Source organism: Nannobrachium achirus, assembly GCF_963921795.1.
Source record: "Nannobrachium achirus genome assembly, chromosome: 2".
Lineage (NCBI taxonomy): Eukaryota > Metazoa > Chordata > Actinopteri > Myctophiformes > Myctophidae > Nannobrachium > Nannobrachium achirus.
The window spans coordinates 21,862,997-21,882,893 of record NC_137811.1 but is presented as its reverse complement, the minus strand read 5'-3'; the positions used below and the strand labels follow the sequence as shown (position 1 = coordinate 21,882,893).

At 40.6% G+C, this 19,897-nt stretch overlaps 1 protein-coding gene across 1 annotated transcript in view; it reads right to left on the bottom strand.

Annotated features, from left to right (window-relative positions):
- Positions 1–11,238, bottom strand: part of LOC308297187 (microfibril-associated glycoprotein 4-like) — a gene marked incomplete at both ends in the record, with an annotated part of 29,434 nt that extends 18,196 nt beyond the window's left edge. The window contains 2 exons of the mRNA XM_080740603.1: positions 8,795–9,043; positions 10,804–11,238. Coding sequence (XP_080596729.1) covers positions 8,795–9,043; positions 10,804–11,238 — 684 coding nt within the window. The remainder of the gene's footprint in view (positions 1–8,794; positions 9,044–10,803) is intronic.
- Between the last annotated feature and the right edge of the window lie 8,659 nt (positions 11,239–19,897).

The window sequence follows — 19,897 nt, the reverse complement described above, 5'->3', positions numbered from 1 at the left end:
ACAATATTACAATATTACACTTATTACGCTATTACACTTATTACACTATTACACTTATTACGCTATTACACTATTACACTTATTGCGCTATTACACTATTACACTTATTGCGCTATTACACTATTAAACTATTACACTAATTACACTATTACACTATTACACTTATTACACTATTACACTATTACTCTTATTACACTTATTTCACTATTACACTTACTGTGCTATTACACTATTAAACTTATTACAATATTACACTATTACACTATTACACTTATTATGCTATTACACATATTACACTATTACACTTATTACGCTATTACACTATTATTACTTATATTCAGTGGTGTGATATGGATTTTAGAAGTGGTACCCCTCTAAATTCATGACGTCACGTGCACGTCACGTGCGTGCGCGCGCACACGCGCGCATGTGTGCACGCATGCCTGCCGCTCGGTGCTAGTTGAAATACTGTATTCAACATCACAACATTTTTTAATGTAGCCTAACTATATTTATTATAAGGGGACTTCCCATTGGTCCGAAGGTTCTCAATTCCGAAGGTCCATTGGTCCGAAGGTTCTCAATTCCGAAGGTTCTATATTCCGAAAATGGGCTCTTTACTCCGAAAACTGAATCCCATTGTTCCGAAGGTTCTCAATTCCGAAATCACCGGGGGGGTGACTGAAAGCGCTTTACCCTGTTTTAATCCATCCGATCTGATCGTGGGTATTGTGCCTTCGCCTCTGTTGCGCGGCACGCCTCGATCAGCCGATGCGCAAAATAAAAGAAAAAAGATCTATAAGTGGTAGCCCATAATGACCGCTATTGTGGCGATATCGCCAACATTCCCACTGGGCACGACTCTATGCATATAATAGCCTAGTAGCCTATAGACATGACAAGGTTCATAAGTTGACGCATTTGGAGCTGAATTATCAGTTAATATGCAACTATTTGTTTCAAAAAATGACACAATGTGACATAGTTCTCATATGCTTTACCAATGTATGTTTTCTCATGCCCAATAAAGCTCCTTTGAATACCCCCTTCTGTTTGACGTTTCTTTAAGCGTGGCTGTGGTTCGCTATTAAAGGCTTAAACTAAAGGCTTCGGGTTTCATGCAAACTCCAAATAATGTAATGGCCCATTGACCACGCACAGTGTCCTTGCTATGATTTTAAATAAAACACGTTTCTACTTTACACTGAGCTACCTTGGATCCTTTAAAAGATCTCCTTCTTATTATTTCACTCTTTTGAAACGCACAGCACCGTAAATTAACTTGGAATCTTTGTCCTGTAACTAGCAGCGCTTTTTCATCTTATCACATAACGTAGTCTTACCATCTGATGAGGCTGAAGTGGCCTATGGATGAAATCTAGGCCTAGTGTCTCCATATTAGCCAGTAAAGGTGAGTGAGCAGTTGTTCAGTATAAGGGTTTATATGATATCATTTATATATTCAATAATATATATTTATTAGCCCCTGGTTGCGAGGTTGAATCTCATAATTTAACCTCTTATTTATACGTGCCCATTTATGGCGGCATTCACACGGGCACGTTTTATTGCGATTAAAACGAATCCTCTAACGTATTGTCGGAAAATACACAACGTTTGGACATGTGTGAAGACACATCCGTAGGCTATCTCAAATACAGGCAATATATAGAGCCATGTGCGGGTTAAATCCATAGTTATTTATAAAAGGTTAAATCCCCCTCCAGACCGTCCGCTCTCATTAGATTTCTGACCATTCTGGCCGCCTCCTCCCCTCATTGATTTAATTTCTGATCACCGCTCCCTCGATCGCACATATAGTGTATTATTTGTGAGGAGTTGCTCACAGTTAGATGAAAGGAAAGTGCCACTGGAGTCACTTGTATATCATATATAGGCTCTCTCTCTCTCTCTCTTGCTCTCTGCCAAATCATGTCCAAATGGAGACGCTTTACGCGTAGCGGAGCGCAGAGAGGGAGCCAGCGGAGGGCAAGACGAGAGAGAGAGAGAGAGAGAGAGAGAGAGAGAGAGAGAGAGAGAGAGAGAGAGAGAGAGAGAGAGAGAGAGAGAGAGACGTTGTCCTCTTCGTAGATATTCATATCTTGCTAAAGTAGGCCTATTTGCTGTCTGGTTAATTGCTGATAGATTTTGCGAGTCTCTCCCGCCGCCGCATGGTTTTATTTTTTGATCGCCCCTATACGACCGTCGACCGCAGTCAGATAAATATTTGCGGTGGTCCTGACTCCTGCGGTTACATTGTGAGTTGAACTTGAAGAATTAATAAACACAGGGAGATGGAGGAGGCATTATTATGCAGCTTGGATACATAGCCTACATGTCCCGTGGACAGACGTGGACTCAGTGACTCCTTGTTTCGGATGACAATGTGCAAACATCAATTAAATATGCAAGAATGTGGCAACTTCACCACCTCCCATTCGCACGACTAAACTGAATTATATTTTGAGAATGTGGCCAGTCTAACGCGCAGTGGATCCATCGCATGAGAGACTTGCTTGCCAAAATAAGCTGATCTACAAGTTGTCAAGGCAGTGCGTACATGACCCGTTGTTAGCTTGTAGATCTGTCCATTTTGAGGAGTGATGACATGATATAGGTCACGTGAGACGTGTTGCGCCTTCTGCGAAAGATTTGTATGGTATTTCTCTCTGCTCAAGTCACAGGGCCTAATGCAAGGATGTCAAAATACGACTAGTTTTTATCTATGCGTGCATGTTTCCAGCTCAGGCTACTATTATAATCTATATGCTGCAGATTTAGTCCACAAATCCGCCTAACAAGAAACGGATGTGCATATGCTATAGGCCTACATATTTTATTAACATTTCACACGTTTTTTCTGTGTATGAGGGAGCTTTCCAAATTCTGTGCCCAAGCTGGCAGCGAGGCGTCCCCTGAAGATGCTATTCATATAGACATTATATTATATAGGCCTAATTCTATATCCTGATCTATAAAACGTATAATAAAACATTTGGTTAATAATAGGTTTGACAAAGTACGTTGTCACTTTATATAACCATGATTATTCAATCTGCAGCATATAGATTATAATAGTGGCCTGAGTGCGCGATGGATCCACTGCGCGTTATAAATGGGCACGTATAAATAAGAGGTTAAATTATGAGATTCAAGCGAGCCCACGGCATCTCACCCCTGCTTATATTGCGCTATTACACTATTACACTATTGTGCTATTACACTATTACACTACCAGTAAGACTCCCTAATCGGGAAATAGGCCAAAAGTTTGTTTTACCAATTATCAAGACATACGGGCAGTTGACAGTTTGCCATGGTTACTCATTGAAGTTGAATCTCCATATATGGAGATAACCTACGCATCACACTAAGTCTGACCTCACCAGCCCATATTTGGGCATGAGCAACTTATGTCTCCATATATGGAGATATGATGACATCACACAGTCCTCAGCCGATGATGTGGCGTGATGTCATACAATACACAAACGAGCCCTACAGTATAAAGGGGCAATTCTTGCCAGGAAAGAAGCATTTCTTCGACTCAGACCTTATCGCCAGGGTTGGCTTAGCAGCTGTCGGTAGATAATGCCGGTCTTATATAAGGGTCATTTGTGTACGGTGTGATTTGCCATGGTTACTCATTGAAGTTGAATCTCCATATATGGAGATAACCTAAGTCTGACCTCACCAGCCCATATTTGGGCATGAGCAACTTATGTCTCCATATATGGAGATATGATGACATCACACAGTCCTCAGCCGATGATGTGGCGTGATGTCATACAATACACAAACGAGCCCAGATATGAGCAGGGCAAAGGTGTGACGTGACGGACGTGGCGGACGTGACGGACGGCCGGTGGAGGTTTTGATACTAAACTGCGACCTTACGGTCGCAATTATACTTATTACACTATTACACTTATTACACTATTACACTATTACTATTATTACACTATTACACTTATTACACTATTACACTTATTATACTATTACACTTATTACGCTATTACACTTATTGCGCTATTACACTATTACACTTATTACACTATTACACTATTACGCTATTACACTTATTACACTATTACACTTATTACACTATTACACTATTACACTTATTACACTATTACACTTATTGCACTATTACACTATTACAGTTATTACACCTAGACACAGTTACACTATTGCACTTATTACAAACCATTGAAAAGATAGCAAATAGGAACTATCAATAATCGACCAATCAGAAGAGGGGACGGGGCTAACTTAAACCAATTAAGAACAAGGACTTTGAATCAAGTAAAATGACACCACCCACAAGTTTGTGCGACAAACGGTTGATGAGTTCTAGCCAAAAAAAGGAACAATCAAGTACCGACCAATCAGAAGAGGGGGCACTTCCTGTTTGGTGAAGGAAGTTTGATGCTTCGCCACGGGCTCGCCGTTTTACGAAAACTCACGATTTTGATAACTTTTTATGGTTAAGGTGTCTTGAGTATGCCGAGCGAATTTCATGTGGATCCGATTAACCCCCTAGGAGGAGTTCGTTAAAGTGCGACACGTGAAAACGGCCAAAAATGCGCCAAAACACCACAAATTAGTCAAAATGGCTGACTTCCTGTTTGGTTTCGGACATGGTGCCAAGAGACTTTTTTGTGAGTCCGGACACGTTACAGGTGTGTACCGATTTTCGTACTTGTAGGTGAAACCGTATAGTGGGGCTGCGCCGTTGAAGGGCGTGTAGGAGGCGCTATTGAGCCATTAGGCCACGCAGCCTTTTGATTTTTTTTTTAATACGTAATTTTTTGCCACTTGTGATGTGCGTGCAAAGTTGCACAACTTTTGGAGCACGTTTTGCGCCTCAAAAACGTGATTCATGACGGATAAAATAATCTTTACAATTACAATAGGGTCCTCACACACTGTGTGTGCTCGGGCCCTAAAAAGGAATGAAGTAGCTGTATACTATTGACCCAGCAGTACATATTTTTAACAGCAAGCTTATTCTGTAAATCGGTCCTGGCAGGAAGCCAATATGAGCTCACTCAAGGCCGATCTCATTAAGATTTCCTGATTTTTTTTTTTTCTTGTCTGATTTTTTATATTATTTATTGGAAATGAATGGGCTTATTTGTGAAAATGGCAAGTTTTCTGAGAGTTTTTGGCATAGGGCTGCTTTTGCTGCTTTTTGCAGTGAAGCCCTACCAAACAATTGGCAACAACCAGGAAAGGCGCGTTTACGACAGGGGAACACTGTTGTCTCTGCGTAACAACAACGCGGCAGAAGTACAGCTTTTGCCTGACCTGCCCAAGGAATTACAAGAGAGGTGGTGCGCAGGACGAGGAGGGTCCCGACATGGGGGACAAGCCGCGGGGACAACGGCTGAGGGGGAGACGCGGCGGAGCGAGGCAGAGGCTCCGAAAGAGGGGGAACAAACCGCCTCTACCATCGCTGATCCTGGCCAACGCGCGTTCCCTGAGGAATAAAATGGACAAGCTAAGGATCTACACCAGACACTGCAATGAGTACCGTGAGTCATGCGCTATGGTTATCACGGAAACACATCTCCATCCAGACATTCCCAACTCACTCGTTGAGCTGGACGGTTTCTCTCTTGCACGCTGTGACAGGAGTTTTGAGTCTGGCAAGACGAAGGCGGGTGGGATATGTGTCTACGTAAATGACAGGTGGTGTAGGCAATATACAACACGGGAGACCGTTTGCAATCCGGACATTGAATTGCTATGCTTGAGTCTCCGGCCATTCTACCTCCCTAGGGAGTTTGGAAACATTCTAATCTGCACTGTTTATGTACCCCCGAGTGCCAACGCAGGGAGAGCTGCAGCCCATGTAGCAGACTGTGTGCATAGACAGCTGCAGCGAACACCTGATGCTCCCATACTCATTCTGGGAGACTTAAATCATTGCAAACTGGAAATGTCTTTACCTGGCTATGATCAGTACATTAAATGTGATACTAGGAAAAATAAAGTATTGGATAAATGTTATGGAAATATTAAAAACGCTTATACAGCTAGAGCTAGGCCACCGATGCCGGCCAATTTAGGATCGGGTGCCGACTCGGACCATAATGTTATTCACCTTATTCCCACGTACCGGTCCGTATTGAAGAGGAGTAAACCCCTAGTTAAAACTGTCAAAATCTGGTCCACCGACAGCATTGAAACATTGAAGGGGTGCTATCTGAGCACAGACTGGGACATATTCCATGAACCGGATCTGAGCACATCCACAGAGGTTATTACAGACTATATTAACTTCTGTGTGGAGGCAGTAATACCCCATAAGACAATTAAACTGTATCCCAACAACAAGCCATACATCAGCAAGGACATAACAGACTGTATCCGACGCAAGAGGCTTGCTTTTAAGAACAAGGACCTTGTGCAACAAAGAGCAGCGGAAAAGGAACTAGATCAGAAACTGAACAAAGCTAAACAACAATATAAGGAATCCATCGAAAAGGATTTCAGGGCAAACAATACAAAGAAAATGTGGGCTACCATGAAATCAATTACAAATATGAACCCTACCAGGAAACCACTGCACTCAGCAGATGAGGGTTCCATGGCAAATGAGTTGAATGATTTCTATCTTAGGTTTGAGACACAGGATTTCTCTTCTGAATGTAACAAGGTCATTAGCAGTATACCAATAGGGGGAGATGTCCCAAAAATAATCGACCATGTTGAAGTAACTAAACTCTTTAAAAGAATAGATGCCAAAAAGGCTGCAGGCCCTGATGGTGTTTTCTTTTAAAAACATGCGCGGAGGAACTTACACCAGCTTGGGCCCCTGTCTTTCAAAGGTCAGTGGATTCACAGTCAGTTCCATCTCTGTGGAAAAGGGCAACTATTATTCCCCTTCCCAAAAAAGCTGTTCCCAGTGAAAATAATGATTACAGACCTGTAGCCTTGACTTCCATTGTAGTCAAGTGTTTGGAAAAGTTGATGGTGTGGAAGCTGAAGTTTAACTTGCATGGACAACTAGACTCACATCAGTTTGCCTACAGAGATAACCGTGGCACTGATGATGCAATACTCACAATAACTCACTCAATCCTGGGCCATCTTGAAGATCCCAAAGCTTATGCCAGACTACTCTTTGTTGACTTCAGCTCTGCTTTTAACACCGTGCAGCCACACATCCTTTTTAATAAACTGAAACAAATGTCTGTCAACCCATATATCATTAGATGGTATCACTCTTTTTTAACCAGCAGGACCCAACAGGTCAGAGTGAACCAGACAATATCACAGACCAGAGGAATAAGTACAGGTGTTCCTCAAGGTTGTGTGAGCAGTCCCTACTTATTTACGGCATACACTAGTAATGACTGTATCAGCAGTCATCCTAGTGTTTCATATATTAAGTTCTCAGATGACACAGCCATTTTGGGTCTTATAGACGATAAGACAAGCACCTCTGTGTATGAGCAGGAGGTAAGCAGGTTTGTACAGTGGTGTGATGACCATCACCTCACTGTTAACACAAAAAAAACTGAAGAAATGGTTTTCGATCCAGGTCATGTGGGGGACCACACTCCATTACTAATAAACAATGTCAATATTGCTCAGGTCGATTCATACAAATACTTGGGTGTGCATATTGACAGCAAGTTATCCTGGGATGTCCATGTTAATCATGTGTGTACTAAGATCCAGCAGAGACTTCACTTTTCTATCAGGCTGTGATCGAGAGTATTTTCCATTATACAATTTGTGTGTGGTTTGGTAATTTGACTGTGAGGTCAAAAGCACAGATTAATAGACTAGCTCAGATTGCATTGAAGGTGATGGGTGTGAGGGAGCACCCCACCCTTCAAGCAATATTTGAGGAAAGTGTAGTTAAGAAAGCTAAGAGAATAATTGCTGACCCCTCTCATGTTCTGCATTCAGAATATGAACTGCTACCCTCGGGTAGACGTTATAGAGTCCCAGTTAAAAACAAGAAAAGACATCTGAACAGATACAAATACTCATTCATTCCCATATCTGTTAATCTGCTAAACTCAGGCCGTTAGTAGGGGTGATGACTCTGGTGTAATGTAGTGTAATGTATGCACTTGACCTGTATGTCAGCACTGTGTGTTGTGCACTATTCGTTGTAATTTACTTTCTGTCTGTCTTGTCCTGTTGTATGTTATGTAGCAGCCTGCATGTCCATGACAAATTTCCTTCGGGACAAATACATGAATCTTGAATCTTGAATCTTGAGTCTAAAATACACTCTAAACTCTTAAACCCTCTATACTTAGTAAAATAGACTTATATAAACATGGAATAAGAACTAAAGTATGGTAGTTATGTGCTGTTCTGCTGAATTTAATACTGTAGTATGACACCTCGTAAATCTTTTTATACGTTGTTAAGCATCATTTTAAACATTTATAACAAGTTTTATGAAGCCTTATCATGCATGGTAAAGGTGATTATAATGCATTACAGACCCCAGCCTTTAAGCAAAGTGTTATCAAATCACCAAATACACATTGTCTTTGTTTTTGCATGCAACTCTTTATTCGTTTAACAGCTTGGATTATTATTGATTTAACAGCCATAGAGGACAGCAGGTCACCACTGTAATATATGATACAATACAGATATCTACTGTATGAGTTTAGGATTAAACAGAGTCTCAAAGAGAAAGAAAAAATCAAACCATGAAAAAGAGTAAATATTGCATCATGCCTTTTATATCACGGCTGTGCTTTTCAGCATGAGAACCTAAACATGTTTAAGCAACACGTCTGATCTTCATCGCTACAGCCTTCAGGGAGTAAGAATGACCCTTCCAGTGGTACCAGACTACACCTGTCCAGGCCTGAGGCGTCTGTCCCCAGAGGTAAACACCATTGGGATTAGCGTGGTGACAGTTCTTTTGCCAAAATGGAGCGGAATAAACACTAGCACAGTTCTTGCCCCAGGCGTCTTGATCTTTGTCAAAGGTTGTGAATTTCATTCCATTACTATAGGCCAGTGAGTCTCCTGCTCCTCCATTCTTGAAGCCAGTAACCTGCAGCAGTGGTGGAAAAAGTATTCACATTTGTTACTTAAAGTTATATATATGTATATAAGTTATATGTAACTTTTTTTATAAAACAAATCTTAAAATTGTCCTAACTGTTAAATCGCTAAAGTTTTAGAACACCCACTCCGTTATTTTCAGCTTCTAAAGCCTTCTCTTTATATGTTTTCTATGATCCTGGCCGGGGACCGGATTTCGCGGAAAAATTACGTCATCTGCATCATCTGTATACGTTGTGTATACGTTGGCCAATCACATCGTGGATCATACACACATGATACACTACCGGCCAATCACAGCGTATCTGCCGTATCTTCAGGAAGTAGCTTCCCTCAGCTACAGTGTTTACCATGGTGAAGGATTCTTAACCTCTTAATCCCCACGCGCAGCAAAGGTCGTCAGATTCGGGACAAGTTGTGAGCTTGTAGATCGGCTTTTTTCAAATAGTCAAAGTCTAGATAGGCCTGAAGGGGTTAATGTAGGCCTACAGTAAGATATGTTTTGTTATAATAATATTACATATCTACAAAGTAACTAGTAATACGTTTTCAAATAATTATAGTGGAGTAAAACTACAATATTTGCCCATGAGTTGTTGTGGAGTAGAGGTAAAAGTAAATAAAATTGGAAATACTCAAGTAAAGTACAAATATCTCAAAATTGGATTTAAAGGGATAGGCCTATTTCACGTAAATAATAAAAAAAAAAATAGGAACACCCTGGACAGTTTTTAATTTGCTTGATTCAATATTTTGATATTTTATGTAAATGTCCCTCCTCCTACAGGGCCGCTCCCCATACACACCCATTGTAACTTCAAACTCCATTTTAAATATGATAGATTCATTAAAAACACCCATTATTTTTTCTGGTGACTCATAATACCCTCTTATACGTGATCAGGCCGTGTTTTTTCGATAACTTTTTTCATTTATTTTTAATAATTCTTTGGGAAAATTATGAAAAATAAACGAAAAATAATATAAAAAAAACACGGCCTGCTCACATATTAGAAGGGTTTTATTAGTCACCAGAACAAAATAATGGGTTTTGTAATGGATCTAACATTAAATAAAATTGATTTTGACGTTACAATGGGTTTGTATGGGGAGGGGCCCTGGAGGAGGAGGGCCTGATAAAATGTCAAATATTTAAATATTAATATTAATAATAATTATATATATAATATATATATATATATATATACAATCAAATATCTAAATATTAGGGCTGAGACTTTAACTGATTAATTGTGATTAATTCATTACAGAAGATTAACTGGATTTTTTACATTTTAATCACACTTAGTTTTTACACCACAGAACCTTCAGTTTCGGGCATACCGATCATAGCGATGCACCAACCAAGGAGAGACAACGAACGCAAAGGGAGAATTAGCCGATCAGAGCGCTTTGCTTGGCCCAGTGGATGCGAAATTTAGATTAAAAAAACTCACTTGTTGATTCACTCGTACAACAAAATGTGTTTTACTTGAAAAAAAATGCTTCTCGGGTCAAATATTAATATGCGATTAAAATGTGATTAATTGCGATTAATTAAATACAAAGCCTCTAATTAATTTGATTATTTTTGAATCGCATCCCAGCCCTACTAAATATTCAATTAAACAACTTAAAAACTGTCCTGGGTGTTCATAAAAGCCTGATTAGAAGATAAATTGACCAACAGCTTTTTTTTTAAGTGAAATATCCCTTTAAGTAAATGTATAGTTACTTCACACCACTGACCTGCAGCTTGTAGCCATCAGCCTCAGAACCCACAGAGAAAGAGGAATAAGAGGCATACGCTGTGTTTCCCTCAAAGTCTTCCATGTCCACCCTCAGCTGATACTTTTTCTTCTTGGTGAGGAGATGCATGTTCTCCAGTCCCAGCCAGTACTCGCCTGATGCGTCTCCAAACCCAGCCATGTACTGAGCCCAGGATCTGAAGAAGTTCAGAGTGCCGTCCACTCTTCTCTGGATGACTGTCCACTTCCCTCCATCTTCTGTTTCCATGTCACAGTAGACCTTGACAGGTGCAGTAGTGGGGTAGATGTCGTACACACCACGCTGTGTCGAGATGTTGTTGTAGATTTCGTCACAGTCCAGAGGCACGTTGAGATCGCAGCGAGGATCAGAGTGGACTGTTACAGCCAGCAACAGAACTGCAACAACAAGTATCATGTTGAAGTCATTAAAGTTGCACCTTGTAGTTCCGATGAATAAAGGAGTTCTGAGTGTGTTGAGTGTATGTTCAGCTCCAGTAGAAGGTTCAATGCAGTCTGAGTTTGAGAACCTTCTTTTATAGTATAAAGGAGGGGTTAGAATTTCATTTTGGCAAACCTCCACCAATTGTTCCTGGCAACACCTCATGTTTACTATATTTAATGAACTTCCTTACTGGAAACTCTCTGCTGTGTTTGGAATGTGAACCAACAGAAGATTCCTGTATGTATGATTGACAACTCATTATGTTGCATTGTGACCTACATTGTCAGTGTGTAGATGTCTAAAAACGAAAGGTGATTGAGATTCCGCAGGCGTGGGGCGTCCCGACCCACAGGTTGAGAACCGCAATACCAGTGCAGTGGTTCTCAAACTTTTTTATGTCAGAGCCCACTTCTCAAAGGTGTCCACTTACCTGTAACACCCATCTGACCACTGCCCAACCAGTGGTCGGATGAGTGGGCAGTGAAAATCAAATAGTAATAGTAATAGTAAAATCAAAACACAGTGCCATGTTGTGGCCACCATGACGTGCATGCACGCACACAGGCTTGCACGCATTTACGTACACATATATATAGTCACGGTTCTGGCAGAAACCTCGTATCTCCAAGTTTCAAATTTGTATGTTTTTTGTTTTTATGTAAAGCCCTGCTTCATCATACAAGGCCGTCGCACATAAGTGAAAACAGCAGATCTATCGCGGTGCGAGGCGTTGTGTGCTTGTAGATCGTCTGTTTTCACTAGTTTAAATCATTTATAAAATGGTGGTTTTGGACATACAAGGTTTCCACCCGACAACAACGATATGGAAGTTGATGGGCCGAGTTTAAAAGAATGCAAACGCTGTGGCTGACCTGCTGGGGCTGCGGTCAGTCCGCTGTGTGGAGTACATCTTGTTTTAAAGATCTACAGCAAGGGGGAAGAAACCCCTGACAAGGAGGACCCGTAGAGTAGAGGAGAGTTTTTCATCCTGATCTGAAGAGCTGTTCAGGACCTTTGCTACATGAGAACAAGGTTCAAAGTGTTGATTTGAATGCTGCAAACGGGAGGGCAGGGGCGTCCAAAGTGTGGCCCGGGACCCAAATGTGGCCCTAGGGGCACATTTATACATTTTATGCAAAGAGAAAAGGTCCAAAGTTGTTTTTTGGAGCTGGTTACAGGGGAGGGGGGGGGGGGGGGGGGGGGCAATGCGGGTGAGGTTTTATGTTTTGGTTTAATTACCAGGTAAAATACTTTTTTTTTTTTTTTCATGATGTGAATGTGAGAAGAAGTAAAATGTGAGAACATGTTTTTGTTTTGTTTTTAGCAATAATAATAACTAGCAGCTCGGCCACCTGAAGGCCTGTCCTGGAAAAGTATCACTGGACCTTAAAACCAACAACATTAGTATACAGTAACATACAGTATGTGCTCATTAATCTATCCTATACAGTAACAGGAGTTAGGGGTCAAGTGTCTTGCTCAGAGACACTTTGACACATTGATGAGGCCTGGAATCAAACCTGAGACCTCTGGCTTCCCAGGAAAGCTCTCTAACCATTCAGCTGTGGATGCCCGGATGTATCTTTGTTAAGATATTGACAGAATTTAGATTACTGGGGGAACATATTCATGTGTATATAGTTATTTATGAAAGAGTACTGTACATGGTGTTTTTCTACAGCTGTTGTCCCGTGACTCAATCACATACCATAAAATTAAATAAAACAATGGTGTCATCCAACTGGTGGAAAAGAGACGTAAACTGACACTGATGAATGCATCACAGTTTGAGGTGAACAAATGGTGAAGGTATGAGGAAGAGTATCAACTGATGGTGGAGGATTAATGACAAGGAAACAAATAAGCGAAACATAAAAAAACAATCCCTATCTCTATTTATCAACTGAACATAAAGTTGAACTACAGCCAGTTTCTCTTGAGAAACCATGATTGACAGTGGAATGTCTATGCTGCATGTGTGAAGCTTGAAAGATAATCCATTAATCAATGTTTGGCACTGCGGGAACAGTGAAGGTATGAGGAAGAAAACCAAGGAAGAAACAAATACATTTGACTAAAGAATGTACAGTATCTCGTTCCGTCTGTGAACATCGAGTTGAATATCTGGTTATGGATAGACACGCAACACTCACGTGTACAACAGGTACACGTCACACACATAACACATGCACTCATAACTTCATAGCACCATAACAACAATAGTTAATGGGGTTACATATTGGTCAGTGTTTTTTTTTTTTTTCAGTCTTGAATAGTGATTCTCAACAGGTTTCAAATGAACCCACATTATTGGTGTTGACCAAGAAGTCAAGGCCCGATATATTAGGGCCCTGTGCTTGCTTTTGGGTGCTGACCCACTGGTTGAGAAATAGTATTGTAGGGCAGGGGTCTTCAATGTTTTTTTGTTTCACGTTTTTGTGTGACCTTTTCATCCTGCTGGGGAGTACTGAACACAGATAGTGGGGTGCCTGGACACTCAGTCATTTTAAATTTGTGTTAAAGTTTATTTTTCACTTCCAATTTGTAGATTATGGTCTATAGAACAATTTTGGTTCGAGTGTCAAGACAGTAGATTGAAGAAAGAAATATATTTTGCCCTATTTCCAAAATGACCAAAATCGGAAATGTGTTTTTGAACAATGTCTTAGTTTTCCCCACAATTGCTGTGTAATATATTTTTTTTATTGCTATATCAAGGCAATACTGTGTGGGGAATCAATTGGAGTCAAATATTTGTTTTGAATATTATGGTATTATATATTTCACACAATGAGACAATAACATGGTTATTACACTCATAGAGTGTTACACTTTTTTTTTCCTGTACCACAATATAGCGCCACTGGCTTTAACAACTACTAGAACAATATTTTAACAAAGAAAAAATAAATCTAACACGTATATAGAGTCTGCTCTGGTCTAGCTAGTTCTCACAAGTACATTTGCACAAACGTGTGCATTTCAACTTTTCTTTCATGCAACTGCACCGAGTGCAGGTTGGCATACAAGCACGTTTACAAGTACACTTCACACTTTAATATGTCCTTGGCAAGGGGCAGAGTGGTCCAAATGGGACCACTAATCCCATAATCAGTGTTCTGTTCGGGTCATTTTCACCCGGGGGATATTTGGTTAAAAAAAACAACACTAATATAAATTTTAACTTAACAAATCATCATGATACATTGACTTTGACTCAATACCAAACAATTCATATGATATATATGGTAAATGTTTGCATTTCTGCTTTGCTATATCACATTAAACACTGAAAGAGCTAGGCGTTTTTACTGATTTAGCTGAAATTCATGTAAAAAATATATATATTTTTTTTCCCTCCCCAACATGCCTATTAATTGAATACTTGTGGTTCAAGAACAGGACATCATTCTCACATAGAGCTGAACACACATGTGAACACACATGAACTTCACATATGAATATACACTTGAACGTATACAGAGGTTTTCAAACACTTTGGTCTCAGGGCACCCCTGTAAACAACATTTTCATCCACATCACCCCTGAATTACAGTGTTACTTTACAGCACCTTATGTTTATGTAAAATAATGTAAAATTTCCCCTAAGATACAGTACAGTCACAAGGAAAACTTCAGATAAGTGAGAGGTGAGGGTGAGGGGTGAGGAGGGGAGGGGTGAGGAGGAGAGGGGGTGAAGGGTGTGAGGGGAGGGGTGAGGGCGATAGGAGGGGGGAGGGGAGGAGTTGACTGTGTGTCTGTGTACAGTATACATGCTTTTTTTTTTTTTTCTGTGCATCTGGGGTGGCGGGGGGGAGGGGGTGGTGGGAGGGAGGTGGGGTTGGGGGGTTTGGAGGGGGGAGGGGTGGAAGGGGTTAGGGGGTGATTGTGTATCTGTGTTTGTACATGATTCCTTGTATTTCTGTGCATCAGGGGAGGGGGGGTTAGGTGTGGGGAGGGGGGAGGGTTCGGAATGGGGCTTCCGAAGGGGGGTGTTAGAAGTGGGGGTGACTGTGTGTCTGTGTTTTGGCATAATTCTGTGTATTTCTGTGCATCAGTGCTTCCGGGTCAAAATGACCCGAACAGCACTAAAGGTTCAAAAAATATGAGGGGGGTGTAGCATGGGTGTAGTGCAAAAATATTTTTTTTACATGTTCATCTCAGAAGAATCTTTAAGGCCAGTGAGTTTCAGGTGGAAAATTTTAAACTTCTACCTTTTTTTCCCAAATGAAAATGTAAAACGGGTCATAATGACCCGAACAGCACTTAAAGGTGGAGTTCAGTCAAATAAAGATGATAACAAGGGTATTCCCAGTTTGTCACACAACAGAGTAATGTATTATTAACCAACAGACAAAATTTGAATGATGAAAAAAATCTAAAAGTTTTAAAAATTACGTTTCAAAATGTGTCAAACCCAATACATATTTTTCTGTCCTTTCTGCCTAGGGCTGTAGGGGCGTGGCCTATGTACAGTATGAAGCCACGCCCATTCACAGAGGTTTCTGCTTTGTTTTTCAGTGATGTTAAAAATAAAATAAAAAAAGGCACTAAAGTACATTTACTCAAAAAGAAAGTAACTAAGTACATTTACTCAAGTACTTTGTACTCAGGTACTTTGTCTTTACTTGAGTATTATTATTATTATTATTTTCAAATTAATAAAGAAAAGTAAAAAGCTCACAATGTGTCAAGCTTGTAGATCTGCTATTTTCAAAATATTTGATGCATTTGAAAACTTTTGCAGTAGTAGTGATACTTTTACTCAAGTAAAATATCACTCTCCAGTGTTTCGTGTCGTCGTCACAGGACGTGCAGACACACACGCGCACACAGACAGACAGACACACACACACACACACACAGAGAGCACTGCAGCAGCAGCAGCAACAACAGTGGACGTTACAACAACTGTGTGGACGTTAGCGACCAGGCTAGCTGGAAGAAGGGAAGATTTGCCTAGTAACTGATCTCATACAGCAGCCTATCAAATGTAATTAATTAATAGCTATCACCGTGATGCGCAGATTACGCACCACGGTGACAAGCATTAAAATATGACACCCCAGTTATGATTAAAAAACGTAAAGCAGTCTTATATCACAATGCTGCAATATAAAGTTCCAATTTTTTTAACAGGGGTTTAGAAACAACAATTCTACATATAAACTATGTCTAGAAAACAAATAGCTTAATTCACTGAACTGGCACTTTAAGGGTTAAATATATATATTTTTAAAGCAAACGTTTTTAAATATCTGCTTCTGGTCGGGTCCCAGGAACAAAATATTCTGAGAAATACATATATTTCTAGGGGTTCTTTCTTGACATTAAAAGTTTGAGCACCACTGATATATAGAAACATAGTTTTTTCTAAATTAGGATTTAGAACATTTTAGACATTTTTTAAGTAAATGCTAATAATGTAGATGCATGTGTAATGAACTACATTCATACATTTATGAAAAAAATATATCTTACTTTTACCAATATCAGTATTGTCCTACAATGGTCTTCAGCATTGCATTACAGGCAGAGCTGGTGTCTGTTCTTGTCTGTTTGGACAACTTATGAACGTACATGTGCCCACATGAAAACACAATCAAGATACTCTTTTACCGTAGAAACTTGAGGTATAATCTGTCATCTGTGGCAAACCACTACTGTAGACACTTTATTGATTGATGGGCCAATACAATTATTGATTATTATATGTACTCTTGATAGTCATTATACTGTGGTATTGTGGATGATAACTAGCAATGTATGGTGTTTGTTGACACAAATAATAATGATACATCTGAAAATCAGTTTATGGTCAATAATGCCTTGTTTACACTGTGTTAGTACCAACCACAGTTCCCCTCTTCCTGTCTCCTATCATGTTCTCTGCTGTAAAGAAGTTGTGCTGTTGTGGCGGAGAGAGTTGCAGCCCCAGCCTGAAGCCTCAAAAGTCTAGTATCTGCTCTTGTTCCATAGGGATATCCCTTTGGAGTAATGGTTAAGATATTGGACTTACATGCGGGAGACCCGGGTTCGAAGCCGGGTGGGGAGGTTCGGATTTACTCCGTTACATTGGTGCCGTGACCCGGATCCGGGCTTCCCCGTAGGAGGAGGTCAAAGGGGGGTGAGTGTGGCGGAGAGAGTTGCAGCCCCAGCCTGAAGCGTCAAAAGTCTAGTATCTGCTCTTGTTCCAGAGGGATATCCCTTTGGAGTGATGGTTAAGATATTGGACTTTCACGCAGGAGATCCGGGTTCGAAGCCGGGTGGGGAGGTTCGGATCACCTCCGTTACACTGTTTCTATCATTAAATATATAAACAGTGTTTTGATAATCCTCGTATTGTAAATCATACTGTACATAGCTTTTGTTATCTTTTTATATTCCTATCAGTGTGGTTCAGTGTGGTAAATGTATGCCATTGTGTATCCACTGATCTGCACAGAGAGTGGATCTCCTAGACCGAGTCAAAGCTTTATTTAAAGACAGGGTAGCAGAATAACATCTACTTTGTCCCAATTTAATTGTTAGGTAGTTGTGAAAATATTTGCCAATGCAACCATATAGTTGTCTTGCCTGTTTTCAGAGTTGTATTCAGACGGAGATTCCAATGTCCTACTTTTTCAAAACTCCTCCTCCACGAGCTCGGGAATAGAGCATCGCAGTTGAAGCCCCACCCCGTCCTCTCTCTGGTGTCGGAAGCGTTTTCCGCATTCATTTCTTCCATAGACGTTTCATAAAGTATTTATTTAAACGTTTTTAAGCCTTGGACAAAGCCACCTCGGCTGGAGAGGGATCGTGTCAATATTCACATTTTTTTGAATGCAAAGATTAATTAGAAAGCTGAAAAAAAGGGCAGGGTACAAGACTGTGTACATCATTATTTTTAAAATTGCGGAAACTACACTCCCAGAATTCATAGCGAATGTTGTTGTTGTTTCCTGAAATAAAGCCCTTAAATCACGCTCAGTTTACTTATCCAGGCCAGCATACGGCCTGAAATGTAATGATTGTCATCTCTGTGGACGCTCTTATCGTCATCCTTAACATAGTGGATCATATTTGTAAAAGAAAGACGATCGCTCGCGTTGTTCTGCTGACGTGCAATAATCCGCCGGGAAGACAGGGGGCAGTAGCTACTTCCGCGGTAACCGCAAGATACATGAAAGAAGAAGAAGCTAGACCAATCACAGACGTCGTTTTTACGTTTAGCAGTATGGGAAATGCAGTTCTTCTCCGTGCGATCTTGATTAAAACGTGTTTTTACTAAAACTAGAGTGATTGCATACATACTCGGGGGTTCTACAGGAGCATATAGAACCATTTTACAACCACCAGCCTAGTGGTAAGTGTACATTGAATTGCTACGACTTTGTGGCTGATAATGAAAAACGCTATGGTGAAAATGAATGGGTTGTTTACTTCCGACAACGCACTGCGATGCTCTATGGCCGAGCAAAAGCATGACGTATGAAAGCAGAGCAACATCACGTGATCCCATTGAAAGGAATGTGAAGAATGTCTTGGAAATTACAATATTTTACACTCTTTCTAATAAAGTGAACTCTTAACTTTCTTAATTGACATGAACAACAACATGAATGCTATACACTTGCAATTTTTTATAAAGAATCAATAAGCCGTTTTTTCCGTATCCATTATATAGTGTAGCATGCACGTATTTTACTAGCCTGGGGGGCGTGTCTCTTCGCGGCCCCGGTTCTCTAGCGAGGCACTGAGAAACACCAAGCCGAGATGGGCGCTCGTTTCGGCCAAATGCTGGAGTTGCCTCGGTGTTTGACTGTGGATGTTTTTTTTTTTTTTTTCTCTCTCTCTCTCTCCTCCCGTTTTTTCCCCTGCCTCTGGTCTCCATTCATGTGTTCTCTACCTCTGGACCAAACAATGACACGAGATTGGATTAACTCACCCAAAAGAAGGTAGACAAATGTATTCCACTGGAATTAGTTATTAAAAGGTGCTTCACAAACGCAAGTGACGGGGCCGTGGGCTGTGCGAGCCACGTGACGAGCATACTTAAGTAAAAGTACTCTCATATCATTCTCGCACGCATGGACAGTCACGCAGTGGCCAATCTACAGTACAAGCTCACAATTGTGAGCTTGCAGATCGGCTAGTTTCAAACAGCCAAGGTATAATAGGGCTAAAGTAGTTATTATCTGGTCCTTCACAAACGCGAGTGACATGGCCGTCAGCCGTTCGAACTCGCAATGGTGGAAAAGATATTTTACTCAAGTAAAAGTAGGCTACTTATATCATTCTCGCATGACAGTCGCCTAGGACGTGACGTGCAGCTTGCAGATCGGCTAGTTTAAAACAGCCAAGGTATAAAATAGGTAGTTAATATATGTTTTATATTATAATGTATTTCTGTTTTGATTGATTGAAGATTTTATTAGAAGTTTGCATAAGAAAAGGTACTGTAGTAACTAAAGCTTTCAAATAATTTTAATGGTGTAACCCAGAGCTGCCAACCCTCACGCAATGAGCGTGAGACTCACGCAAATGACCCTCTTCTCACGCTCTCACGCCACACATCGTATTTCTCACGCCGTCATATCACCAGCCGTCACAAAGTGGAAAACTGCGTCAACTCAAGTGTCACTGAGACATC